Source organism: Dermochelys coriacea, chromosome 7 (assembly GCF_009764565.3).
Source record: "Dermochelys coriacea isolate rDerCor1 chromosome 7, rDerCor1.pri.v4, whole genome shotgun sequence".
Classification (NCBI taxonomy): Eukaryota; Metazoa; Chordata; order Testudines; family Dermochelyidae; genus Dermochelys; species Dermochelys coriacea.
Window position 1 is genome coordinate 79,193,867 of NC_050074.1, and position 14,234 is coordinate 79,208,100.

The window sequence follows — 14,234 nt, forward strand, 5'->3', positions numbered from 1 at the left end:
ATGCTTGGTGCACATTTTCAAGGTTATCTCTGCAACTTCAAGGGCTAGAGATTATGTATGTTGTGACGGAGTCAGACCAGAAGGCTATAAGAGAGTGATCCTATTGGGATCCGGGAAGTGGGAGGGCTAAAGGATCCACTGCTAAAGGATCCCCCCCAGCCTAAGAGGGGGGTCCACAGGACGTGGAAACCAAATGAGTACATGGGACAACTAATGAAATAACCGGGACAGGAGTGCGGTCAAAGGTATAAGAGTGGACCTATTGGGATCCAGGAAGTGGGCGGGCGAAGCCCCATAAGGGTCCCTGGGCTGGAACCTGGAATAGAGAGTGGGCCAGGTTCCCCCCCGCCCATACTCTACAGAGATCCCCTTGAGGGAGGAAGCAAGACTCGGTTCATTCAGGAGGCTGAACTGTGCCTACTGAGCTCTACAGAGCGACAAAGACTGTGGGGTATTTCCCCTTTCCATCTCCCATACTGGCCTGTGATGAAAGTAACTCAATAGGCTGTGACTCTTGCCACTACCCTGTGAAAGGAAGGTCACGTTTGAACCTTAGTGAGTGTCTGAGGCCCCTGGATCCGTCAGGAAGTGTGGGATCCACAGTTTCAGGCTTGGAACTTTGTCACAATGTATATATATAAAATGCAAGGGAAAAATGGGGAGAAAGAGGGTAGTTTACAAGCCCAGTAAAACTTTTTTTGTGATCTTCCAGGGTGTCATCAGCTATCGGTTGAGACCTCCTGATGTAAGCCATCTAATAACTGTTAGTAGTTAGGACTCCCTTGATACAACATGATTTTTGAACAAATAACCAAATTGTGTATATTAAATGTCCAAATGTGAATTTACTCTATTGTCTGTCTGACTTCATAGGAGTAAACATGACCTATGAAGTATTTAGATGTTGGTTTTTCCTTTGTGTTTTTGTTTTTAAATGTATCTTTAAAATTAATATAATTGAAGTAAATTCACAAAAAAATGTAAGTTAGGAAGTCTAGCTCCTTCTTTAACACAATCTAGTGTCCATACATGGTGTGCTAACAGGAAATCTCAAAAGTGGCTGATATTTTGTACAGCTTGTATATTGCAGTACCACCTCACCCAAAGATTCTCCTTTTGTGCAAAGCAAAGAAAAATAAATTCTGTTCTGCATTTACAAAATAGAACAGGGGTAGGCAACCTATGGCACACGTGCCAAAGACGGCACACGAGCTGATTTTCAGTGGCACTCTCACTACCCGGGTCCTGGCCACCAGTGGGGGGGCTCTGCATTTTAATTTAATTACATACAACAATATTATAGACTTATAGAAAGAGACCTTCTAAAAACGTTAAAATGTATCACTGGCACACAGAATCTTAAATTAGAGTGAATAAATGATGACTCAGCACATCACTTCTGAAAGGTTGCCGACCCCTGATATAGAGTAATATGGGTTAATGGTTCTCAAACTTATTCTCATAAGAGACGGATTCTCTTACACCACCTTCCTGTGCAATCGATTGATCCCTTTCTGTTTGGTTTTCAGTGGTTTATTCTGCAGACTATCAGAAAAAGCTCCATGGACCTCTGGTGGTCTGAGAAACACTGTTCTGGGCAAGACAATAGTCTAGTAAAGCATATCTTATATTGCTTTGTTCCTGATGAACATTTTTTTCATCTTTCCATTTTAAGCTGTCAAAATGGCTTTAATAGCATATTATTATTGTAAGCCTGTGCTTCAGAAACAAGTCTGAAGATTTCCAGTTCATGCTATTAAAAATTCAGTATCTCCTATTTCTAATAACTTTGACTGTGTTGCTGTTGATGGGCCAAAGTTGTTGTGATGCATTTCTATTTTGCTTGAACATATAACATTGAAACTTAGCATGAGAAATATATTGTAATGAAACTTCTTGACAGAAGTATGTAAATTTAAAAAGTTGTTGGGCCATAATCTGCCATGGAGCTTTAAACAAAACTCAGTTGAACATAACATAAGATCAGAATACAGAATTATGGCATGAAATAGTCCATAGTTGTAAAAGTATTAAGTTTTCTTCAATATTTTCAAGAAGCCAATGAATTTATATTACTGTTTTTAAACTATAGATTCCTTTATTTTCAACAGTGGTACTTAATCAGACATGAAGCCTATAAAGTAAACCTGGCATCATCCTTGTATTTTTCTGGATTGCTTATTGGAAATATAATTTTTGGACCATTGTCAGATAAATTGGGCAGGAAACCAGTGTACATGTCAGGTAAGATAAAAGTAAAATAATTGTTTCTTATACGTTTTCAATTTGGACATAATATCTGAATCTGAAGGAAATGAGGGCCAGAATAAGAGCATTTCATATTTTTCCATTGCAAGTACACAGTGTATGCATTTCATCACACTTTTCAATTAAAAGTTTATTTCTTTGATGGGGATAAGAATATTTCTGAGGCAAGAGTATTTGGAAAGAAAGCTTGTATTGTTTTGTGTTGATTGTGGTGTTCCACCAGCTGTGGTTTAAAAAGGATCCATTTGAACTTGTGGTCTGTTTGTTTTGTTTTTCTGTACTATTTGGCAATCTATTTCCTGGTTAAAATATTTTCAAATTGGCTATATTGTATAGCACAATATGTTAAACTTCCAGAGTTTTCTTCATGTTTGAGACCTCAGCATAGGATTTTGAATTTACTACTTCTTAGCCAGCTAGAATGCAACCTGACTTGCATTCTCCAGCCTTCCACTAATTATTGTCTATTATAAGAGGAGTTGGTACTGTGGGTTTTCACAAATCATTGCCTATCCATAAAAAGATAAGAAAATATGTTGCAATTTCTGGTAGAATTTGCAACACACAGACCCATCAATTTCAGATGTGTAAAGCTAAGTCTTTCTCCAGCACATAATACAATATATTTTCTTCCTGTTGTGTCATGAGTGTTCTTATTTTAAACCTGAAGAGAGCTCTCTGTAAGTTTGAAAGTTTTTCTCTCTCACCAACAGAAGTTGATCCAACAAAAGATATTACTTCATCCACCTTGTCCCTCTTGTGCTTTTAAAGTGATTTGAGCTCCTCAAGAGACACTGTTGCCAGTGTGTGAGAAATCCAGCCCTTCTATGATTTGAACATTTGGATCTCAAATCACTAATCCTACTACTTAAACTAAAGCAGATCGTCTAGATACAGTTAGTAGTACTGGGACTAATTCTCTGTAGCAGCTTTTCACGTCTCAGGGCAAGATGTCAAAATATATTAATGTGTAGTCTAAACAGAACAGTTTCATCCCATTGGAATTCACTTCTCAGGTTTTTTTTTGAAAGTCAATTTCAGCCACACTCTCTTGCAACCTCACAACTGAGGTAGCATTTTACCATCCCTATAATATTTCTCAATTAGTCCCATTGAAATCCTGGGCCTGCTTTTGCTTTTCTCAGAAAAGATTACTTCCATTTCTAGGACCCCTTTGTGTAGCACAAAACCACATGGCATCAGGGACTCTATTTGAATAAAGGGATAGCATCCAAGCCATTTTGAGTAATAAGGAAAGTCTATGTCCTGGCCTGATATTTTCAAGATTGATCAGACACATACTGCAGAGCTTCCATATGCTCTAAAGAAACCTTATCAATAGTTTCTTTATCATGGTTCTTTTATCATGAGTTTTTTAATTCCATCTTGATTTTTTACAGTTCCTCCTTCTCCAGAAACTTAGTTATATCTCCTTAATTTGTGTATTACTACCATAAAACCTTGTTGTGATGATTCTCGGAGTACCAGAGCTGAGAATCACTTTATCTTCCTGCCTCCAGCAAGAGGGAGACTTGCTGTGCTTTAAATGGGTATCAGCTCCCTGACACCTCCAGTTTGTTATGCCAACCCTTACTTTGCCTAGCAGGTTAACAATAGGTGTAACTCAGTCCCTGAGCCTCTTCAAAGCATTTCCCAGAAGTGTCCAGCCCCTTATCCTCCTAACACACACAGATATATCACGCCTGCTGTCCCCAAGGAGACAATGTACACACTAACTTGTTTGATTCAACTAAGCATCAGCTCCTTGTATAATATCATAGCACTGAGATATATTTACAGTGAAAGCAAGTTTATTATCAAAGATCAAGATTTAAGAGCGAGTGAGTAAGGGTAACGGAATTAGAAGGGTTACATATAAAACAAAATCATAACATGATTCCTAGAGACTAAATTTAACTTAGGCTAACTTCCAATCAAAATAAGTTTATCTCACCCAACATGTCCTTTGCAGCGTTTTCAACCAAGCCTACTTGAGAACCTGTTTTCATGTATGTAATCATACTGCTCGATTACTTCATAGGTGCAGGATAAAGTGGTGTCTTCCTTGCTTTATCCTTATATTTCCCCAAGTTCATTGTTTGTACCCCCAGAGTCATGATGATCCCCTTGTAGTTTATTCTCTGGTGTGCTGCCTTTCCTGTTGACTCTGTATGTAAACTGGGATTTCACTGTGTTGGCTTACAATGCTTAACTTACATTTTGACAGAGATACACACATCTTACCTGCTGTCTGGAAGAATATCTGTTTTCCTCTCTGGTAAACTTTAAAACTTATTTTCAGTACATATCCACAGCTCCACTGATGTCATCCATATGTACATCTCTCAGTGATGATGTGGTTCAGAATGACATAAGCTTTTAGTAGAGACCTCACGTGACTCTCTTTGAAGAACTAGAATGTACATGCCAGACTCGGGAACCTCTGTGCACTACTTCTCTGCCCCTTTGCCAGCTGGCATTAAGAGGTTCTTGAGGCACAGTTGCATTTTCTTAAATTATAGTTGCTCTTTGCATTTTTAATCTTTGTATGAAATAAAATAGTTGTGCCCATGGTTCCCTATGGACTCAATTTCCTGATTTCTAAATTGTTGTATGAAGCATCCTTTTAGCTCTAAAGTTCAGAACTGAAGATTGTAGGCCAATGGTTGTACTTAATTTTGAAGGAAGAAATTTAGTTGTGTAATCGTCATTTTCTGCAGATGGTAATTTTCTTAAACCATTTTGTTAATTGATTTAGAGTATATTTTAGAACACTGGGGTTACGTGATAATTGTGCTATCGCTGAATTGCTATCAACCAGTCACATTATCTAGTTACCAGTAGCTCCTGCTGGTAGGGGTGTTGGTGTGAGTTAATTGATCTGGACTTAATTTTCAGATTACAATTCATGTCGTGGTCACTTATTTTGTAGTTGTACTTCCAGCTGAAGGGTCTAGTGTTGAATGATAGTATTGCCTAAAGGTAAGTTTCCTCTTCTAGATATCCATTCTTGGTATTACAAACCTCAGGTGTGTGACTTGGAGATGAGGTAATAGATACTAACAATTTGGAGCCCCTTGGAGTCCTCATGTTATCCGAGATGTTTGTAACCCCAAGTGTGTGAATCCACAGAGATACTACCTTTAGAACACTAGTTATGGTAAATAATTCAGTCCTGTTCTTTCCTTCCTTCTCTCTTTTCTAAATTTACACTATTTGAGAAGACTGTTAAACCAGATTTTTATACTCTGTTTTGTTCAGGTCTGTTCTTCGATGTCATTTTTGGATATGTCACAGCATTCGCTCCAAGTTATGAAATTTTTGCAATGTCACGCTTCATTGTTGGGATTATGAATGGTGGAATGTCTCTAGTGTCTTTTGTCTTGACACAAGAATATGTAGGAAAGTCTTTCTGGGCATTAACAGGTAAGATTTAAGAATGATGCTAATATCTTACCCAAAACTTTCTTTTTTGTAAATTCTTGCAATTTTAGAAATAATTTTAAATGTATGAAGTTATTTTAGTACATATTAAAGACTATCATGAGTCAAATAAATGTAATATTCCGCCCAAAATATCAATGATTCTAGTGAAAATTTTGCTTGAATAAGGACTGCAGGATTGGGGCCAGTGTGATTAACAACAGTGTAGTGGTGATATTTCAAGATTAGCATAATGATTCCCAAAACAATCTCTGGACTATTTTGCATTACAAATTTTTTTCCAGAAACCCCCTTTCCCCCCAACTTCCCGATTTCACCATCAGTGTTTTGAGAAAATATTTACGATGGCAAGAAGTCTTCCTCCTTCCCCCATCACCATTTTTTTAAAAATAGTTTATTTCTCCTGTCCCACAAAAATAAGATAGCACATACTTGGGGCTTTTTTCATATTCTGTATTGAATCAAATGTTTTAAAAATGTCTCTCTGTTCTGACAGTGCGAGTATTTAATGTACATTTAATTATAAAGGTTGAGATTCGGCTCTCCATCACACTGTTGTAAATGTAGAGAAACTCTAATTTTAGTGGATTTACACTGGAGTAACTGAGGGTAGAATTTGGCTCTAAATATTTAACTGTAGTGGCTGTGAGCTTATTTTCCCCATTTATTTCTTCAATCTTTACACACACTCTTTTTTTTTGTTTCTTTATATTTTCTTGCCTTCTGGGAATGAGGGAGTAGGTTTTTCTTTTGTTCTATCTTCCTGTTCTTTCAATTACTGATTTTTTCCCCCCTCTCCCCTAATGGTCCTTCCCATTTGTTTGTCTCTGCTTTTCCAACTCACGTTGTCTCTGTCTGCCTCCTGTTTGTCTATCTCAGCTCTTCCCAGTCTTTTCCCCTGCAGGGCTGGCCCCTGATGGACTGAAGAGATACTCCGCTCCTTGCCATTTCAGGTGCTTTGTTGTTTTAGTACCTCTCAGCTGTTGAGTAGGGAGTGCTGAAGAACAGATCAATGGCTGGCAGGGAGAGGGAGCTAATAATAATGCTCCTGATAGCAGTGCTAAAGAAGAGTTTCTAGCTGCCAGCAGCAGTGGCCAAGGCTTCATCAACCACAGTTTGAGAACTTCCAGTTTAGTACTATATCTCACATAATTGACTGAAAAAGTTTGCTCTTAGGCTTTAGTGATGGACATTGACTGTATATTTTCCATAACACCTTTTATAGATATTTGTTCTTCAGAAAGTTTGGTAAGTTTACCCTAGTATCAGTCAAGTTCATGTTTTTTCTATACAACACTAACTACCCTTCCAGTTTTAGAGTTCTCTTCCAATTTTGTCTGACTCACGATCACTCCAAATTGTCATCATGCATCCAATTAAATCCGTTGTAGTATTTCCTTTCACTTCCTCTCCCACCTCAGCTTCTCTATACAGTTTTTACATTGAGCTTTGCTTTTATTGCCTCCCACAAAACAATTACATATTAAAATTCAGTAAATACATGTACATAATCCATATGCTATCAGAATCCGTTAATTTATTCAAATGAACTCAAAGCAATATAACTGCACAAGAATGTTGCAAAGTCTTTATGTACTGTAGGAAGAGTATATACTTAGTGTATTTCACTGCTTAGAAATTTGAGGCATCTGAGTGTGGGTTTTTGTTATTGTTTGATGTAGTAGCTTTTTTTTTTATTTTTATTTTCAGGCTCGTTAACAAATTTAACATTTGCAGTCGGCATAGCAGTTTATGCCTTACTGGGTTACTACATACGAGAATGGCGCTTCCTCGCATTTGTATCAAATTCTCCAGGGGTTTTCTTCTTTCTTCTTTCTTTGTAAGTAGTTCAAATTTTTTATGTGTATAAGAATATAATGTGTAGCAGTTTAACAAAAATACCTTATTTTGTTATTGAAAGGTAGAGCAATGGAAGTATGTTTGATTTTTATATTCAAAGCAAGACAAGATTAGTGCATATATGAGGTCAAAGGTGGAAGAGGTTTTTTTTGGCAGATATTTTCACTAATAAAACAAAGGCTTTGAGATTTTACTTGACTTTGAAGAAAAGATGCAAAAAGAAGCCTACCCTCCCTGTCTTTAGAGATATTAACCTCATTGACACTGAAGCATTAGAAGCCAGAAGCTTTGCCTTAATGTTGTTAAATATGTCTCCATTTGGTTAGTGCTGGTACACAGAAATCTTTTAACCTCTTCCTTCTGACTTGTGTAATAAGTGAAGTACAAGTGACTCATCAGGAGCTGGGGTAAAAATGGAGGAATAAGAGGACAGGAGCAGCATAGGGTAGGGACAGCGGAACCCATAAAAAGAGATTTCTCCTTTTGATAATAGCTCATCTTAATTAATTAGCCTCCTACTCCACCTTTTCATGTTGTGTGTGTGTGTGTGTGTGTGTATATATATATATATATATCTTCTTCCTGTTCGTTCCATTCTATGCATCCGATGAAGTGGACTGTAGACCGCAAAAGCTTATGCTCAAATAAATTTGTTAGTCTCTAAGGTGTCATAAGTACTCCTGTTCCTTTTGTGGATACAGACTAACACGGTTGCTACTCTGAAACCTGTCATAAGAGGAGATGGTTTGCCAGCATGCTGTTAAAGCTGTGGTGGACAAAGACCCATGGAGCAAGCAGTTGTGTGATAACTGTCCAAGAAAATGTAGTGGCAAATCTGCAGAGGGAAGATGAGGGCTGCCAGAGGATATGAGCTGTGAGCTAGCCAAGAGAGTGGGCTCTGTTATCAAATAATTTTAGCATTCACTGAGTTCTGCATGTATAATTAAAGGGTCAGGGGAGAATTTGCTTGTTTTGAGTGTTCCTGGCTCTGAAAGTAGCACATGTCGTTGCTGTTTATATGATAGATGGATGATACTAAATTGATTCTCTTAATACAGATTATTTATAGAGTGAATTTTAGATACATGAATATTTAAAGACTTGAATAAATTTTTGTCTGACTTGTGCTGTTGCAGGACACACTTTAGAAGTATTATGTGAAAAGAAATCATGCATCATATACACATTATCAGAAAACTGTAGTTAAAGCTGCTAGCATAATATAGTATCGTCATAGAAATACAAAAGTATGCACACTAAATAAATATCAAAAACAATGTTTCACCTTCATGATATTGGCTCCACATAGGCCTGCCTTTGAAATTACTGGTCATGCAAAGATACTGCAGTGTACAAAAATCCTCTCCTGCACCCGCCCCCCAAAAAGCAGATTTGGGAGAGCTGAGGGGACGCCTCATCTAACATTATTTGCTTCTCTAGCATGTTATATTTATGATAGAAATGGAGCTATCTCTTTGACATAGAATTTATTTTCTGAGATACTTAATTGTAGGGCCCAAGATTAATTTGATGAAAAGGAGAGGCCCATATAAAAAAATTTAATTTCCTTCAGAAATTGAAATGTATGTAGTCTTATCAAACCTATTTTTCATTTTTTAATATTATTTCCAAGAGCCTACTCACCACCTAATTAATAAAATTAATTGCATTTTAATTAAAGAGCATCAGAGATTTTGAAATGAGCAAAGTTTAACTTTGGTTTCAAGGTATCTGACAAAGTAACTTATACACCAAAATACAACATGGAACAAAACCAAGTTAAATTAAAATGTTTTTATATTTTCTAGTTTGTTTTTTATGACTTTTATTGGAACAGTATTGTGCAAAAACAATACCAAAATGTCCAAATAGAAATGTAAAAGGGGGAGGAATCATGGGATAAAGCTGTCTTAAGAGAACCCACTCCTTCCATTTTGATAGGCAATTTAAAGTTTTTCTTCTTGATGACCATTTTAATCCAATAACATTTTGGGAAAATAATGAGGGGATGATAGAATTTTCACTTTGCACTGTTACATTTGAGAAGTTAGAAGTATAAATACTGATAAATACTTCCAGGCAGACATTATATATTAGTTCCTGTTTAAAACAACAAATAAGAGGTGAGAAATTTTTGTCTCGCAATGTAGACTAGCAAGATATGCTTCTAAAAACTGGAGAAATCAAGTGGTAAGAAATCAACAAATATTGTCTGTAAACTGTAAACTATTATACTATTGCAAAAAAAATTAGACTTACTGAGTATCAGATTTAATTGATCTTCTATTTTAAAACTATTTGTTAGAACTGTTTTCCCAGTGAAGAAAATAAGATCCTTAAATTTGCATGCAGTGCTACCTAGAATTCTTCTGTAAAACTCATGTTCTCAGACACAGAGAATAGCATCTAGAGCAAAAGTGAAAGATAAATTACTTAGGCTATGTCTACACTGCACTTTTGTTGGCAAAACTTTTGTCACTCAGAGCTACAATAGGAAAACCCTTTTCCTTTTTTTATTTAAAAAAAAATGGGGATGGGGGTGACTTCTAGTCCATTTGCACATATCAGGTCCCCATCTACAACATGAGCTAGGCTGCAATAATAAATAATACTCCACATATTTAAATTAGGTGGATACTGTTAAGACAAGTAGCAATTCAGTATTATACTGGCACTAAAACAATATCAAAGCCTAGTTTATTAATGTTGCTTTTGTCATATTGACTAAATCAGTTCAGCTTTGGTCTGTCTCTTCTAGAAATACTAGCTTATGGTGTCTTTAAATGAATTTTCTGTTGTAGAAGTTGATTCCTCACTTGCCAAACATTATCTAGGAGGCTTGTTATAATTTAAATCAGCAATTAAATAAATATTAAATATTAAAATACAAAATAAATAAGTAAATATTAAGTTAGTCTGTTTATGCATGTATCTTGTATGCTTTTGTCTTGTGGCAAACGTGTTTGTTTTTGTAAGTCTTCAGTATGCCAGGAAAAAAAATTAGTCTGGATTTCTTTATTACCTTTAGATATATTGACTTTGAAGAGCAGAGAATTTTAGAAACATTATTTTATTTGCTAGGCTAGCAAAAGTGAAAAAGATCATGTTGATTATAATCAAATGCAGCAAGACCTAATTTTCTGCTCTAGCTTTTTGTTTGTTTGAATTAGTGAACTGTTTTAACAATTCAATATTACTATTTTTCATTATGATTTATACTGTTTTGGAGTTGGCTTTAAACATTTTAATGTTACTGTGGAACTAAAGTTCCAAATTTTTCTGAGACTGGAGATTAATTGGTACTGAGGTATAGCGTCAAGGTAATTACTAAGTGAGGGTATTTTCCTTGGGTATGAGTATGTGGGTATTCTGTTCGGGGGTGAAGAGTTAAGACATTTTTTAACATAAAGGACAAAATTCTGCCTTGGGCAGCACAATGAATGGGAATTGAGAAGGTTTCTGATGTATTCTTTTATTTTGTTCCCTTGTGCATCATTTCAGCAGAGGTCAAGATTTGGCTTTAAATTACATTTTACAAATATTTAGACGACATAGCATTTTGCCCACAATATTTTACATGGTTTTAAAAAAAAGAATTTGGATATCTGATAAAAAATGACTGAGAAAATATCTGGGTTTTAACTTACTTGTACTATAAGTTAGATCTCAAATGTTTAGATTTAATATACAGTTGCTTTACAAGATGACACTTGAGGTGTTTTGCAGAGAAAGAAGATTGATACAGTAGTTTGTTGGTAGGACTGAACTTTCACTATTGTATCTTTCCTTGGTAGTATGCTTCCAGAATCACCGAGATGGCTGTATTCCCAGCAGAATACTGCAGAAGCAGAGGATGTGCTTCAATACCTGGCCTGTGGTAATGGAAAAGAAAGGTTGACTATAAAATTGAAACCATGTGCAGGAACAGTGAAAAAGAATGACTCAGCATCTGGTGTCCTAAACCTAGTAAAACACCCAGTCCTTCGGTGGCGAACTATCATCTTGATGTATATCTGGTAAGTAGTAAAAAGGAGTGGTGCTGAGATGGCATGAATTAGTCAAAGATGAGAAACTGATTTTCAATTTCTTCCCTTCATTTAATAATAGCATTCTCGGAATAAAATTCTGAGTTTTTCTGTTAGTAATTCCAGGCATTGGTTTTCTGAAACATTGTGCTGGTATTCCATTGTAATGCCTTTGATCAAGTTGTATTATCTGGAAACTGTTCCAAAGACTAATAAGACATTAGCTGGAGACAACAAAACATTAAAAAAATTAAATGCTAATGCAGAAATTAATAATTGTTTCCATCTTACATTCTGACTGAATATATACTAAATATATGAATTGTCAAAATATAGGTGTAAAAATGAAACACAAAGCTCAAAATAGACCGGTGTAGATGTAAGTGGGGGCAAAGTGTGGGCACACCATCTAGTCATGAGCTTTCACCTGTTGCCTGATTTATTAATTAATTATTGATTAGATTATTGATTAGTTTGTCCAATTAGCACTCTAATATGTTAGATTCTTGTCAGAATTACTGCCTGTGGGGCACTGCAGTGACAACACTACTTAGGGAAGACCTGTAACTGTGAAAGTTTTATTATTACAATGATTAGTCCAATAAGTAAAACAATCCAAACAAGTGAAGTTATGTAATAGAACACTGTCAGTGCGACTGGCTCCATTACAGGTATATACTCACTCTATCCTTGGGGAGAGCTCTAAAAGCTGAGACAGATCCAGTCCAACTCTGGCATGCTGATGAAGCACTCCAATGGTTGTACATAAAATCAGATGTTTTATAGTCCTTGATGGTCCTCATGCATATGTATGCATAACTCTTCCCTCCTTTACCGTATCTTACCTTTCTCGCCCTTATAATATTGGGATGTCATTATCCTATAGGTTAGTATATTAATTAAGCAAAGCTGATTAACATATAGGTCAATTGGATTACTATGGTTACCTGCGGTTGAGCATCTGCTAATGTTCCCCTCCAAAAATACTTTAAAGTGATATAAACTGCCTTCTTGTAGTTACCTACCAGCAGTTTGTAGCACTTGTGATTGTTACAAAACAATAAACAAAGTCTAATGCCTTCTTAAGGTCATTGTTAGTTTACTTACTTATGCTAATATATTGAGCAACTATTCCTATTCAGGCTCCCTAAGGCCTTATGCCTATGCTAAATGCTTAAGCTGTATTTATAGATTTAGGCCTGTAGGTCTCTTGCATTCCTGCTGTTAGTTTCTTACCCCTTTATCTTCTAATTACTGCTGTAATTACTACAGAGCTACATAAAAGACAAAATGCAGGTGCAAACTTTTTTTTTTTTTTTAAATATCAGATGTGGGTGCACTCTTGATATACATATGCACTGGGAAATGCACTGGGCTTAGTGCCCTTGATTGCATCAAGCACAGTTTCAAAAATGGGCCCATAATGGGAGAGAAAAATCACACATCTGGAAATAAAGGCCCTGGACCAGAACAGCAATAAGCCATGGGAAGAGCTCTGACTTTGTGTAAGATGATCAGGAACACCTATCACTAACCTTCTAATCTATGACTAACTAATAGTCTATGTTTTTGGAAGTCTTCAGTATGCCAGGAAAAAAAATTAGTCTGGATTTCTTTCTTACCTTTAGATATAGCGCTGTGCAGCCCAACCACTGCCCAGTTCCTTCTCTACTATCTTTGGTTTGGGATGGGGATGGTTCACTTGATGATTACCTGCTCTGCTCATTCCTTCTGGGGTACCTGACATTGACCACTGTCGGAAGAAAGAATACTGGGCTAGATGGATCTTTGGTCTGACTCAGTATGGCTGTTCTTATGGAATCTGCCACAGAGCCTACTTCTCATTTTGACCTGTTAGATAGCATCTTATCTGTTAGTTTTAGCAGAAAGAATGAGCAGTACTCGTGGCACCTTAGAGACTAACAAATTTATTTGAGCATAAGCTCTAAGGTACCACAAGTCTCTAAGGTACCACAAGTACTCCTTGTTCTTTCTGTTGATACAGACTAACACTGCTACCACTCTGAAACCTGTTAGTTTTAGTGTAGTTTAGTAGTTCTTAGCTTTTTCTATCTATTTATCTATCTATCTGTCTGTCTATCTTTCGGGAAACTTTTCCCCTCACCCTTATGCCTGGAACTTCCAGGTTTAAGAGGTGCGTTTTCTGCCAGAATGCCTTCCCGGTAACTAATGGTCACCCACGGGGCATTCGCTGCCTAAGAGAGGGACATGTCCTACAAAAGTATACTCATTGCCACAACCTGACTACCAGGTCCAGAAAAGACCAGGACGTTTGGTTACGACTTCTCCTTGTGGAGAGATCTTTGCGTCCAGCATCAGACTCTGGCCGAGCCACTTGCCCTGGGCAGCTCTCACATTCCCCTAGGTCGTTCACTGGCCCTGATTTGATATGTCCTTCTAAAAGAAAATCTTTCCTTCCTGTGCTGATGGGAAGAAACAGGTTCCCTCATCACACTCTGAGGCTCTGCCCACCAGAACGCCACCCCCTGCAAGGTCAGTTGCCTCGACATCCTCAGAAAGGGAATATAGCTCCAGGGACCATCCAAGTACCTCCAGTGCCAGAGCTAAGCACAGATCTAAAGACCCTAAGCTGGCAGACCTACAGCTGTCATCACC

General features: G+C 36.9%; 1 protein-coding gene across 7 annotated transcripts in view; it reads left to right on the forward strand.

The window, feature by feature from the left end:
* LOC119859462 (solute carrier family 22 member 15-like) overlaps positions 1-14,234 on the forward strand; it is a 73,340-nt gene that overhangs the window by 19,198 nt on the left and 39,908 nt on the right. For 6 of the 7 annotated variants that reach the window (XM_038411629.2, XM_038411628.2, XM_043518816.1 and 3 more), the window contains exons 3-6: positions 2,112-2,244; positions 5,530-5,694; positions 7,423-7,552; positions 11,367-11,588. In XM_038411629.2, the coding sequence (XP_038267557.1) occupies positions 2,112-2,244; positions 5,530-5,694; positions 7,423-7,552; positions 11,367-11,588 (650 nt within the window). The remainder of the gene's footprint in view (positions 1-2,111; positions 2,245-5,529; positions 5,695-7,422; positions 7,553-11,366; positions 11,589-14,234) is intronic. The other variant, XM_043518819.1, reaches the window with a different exon arrangement.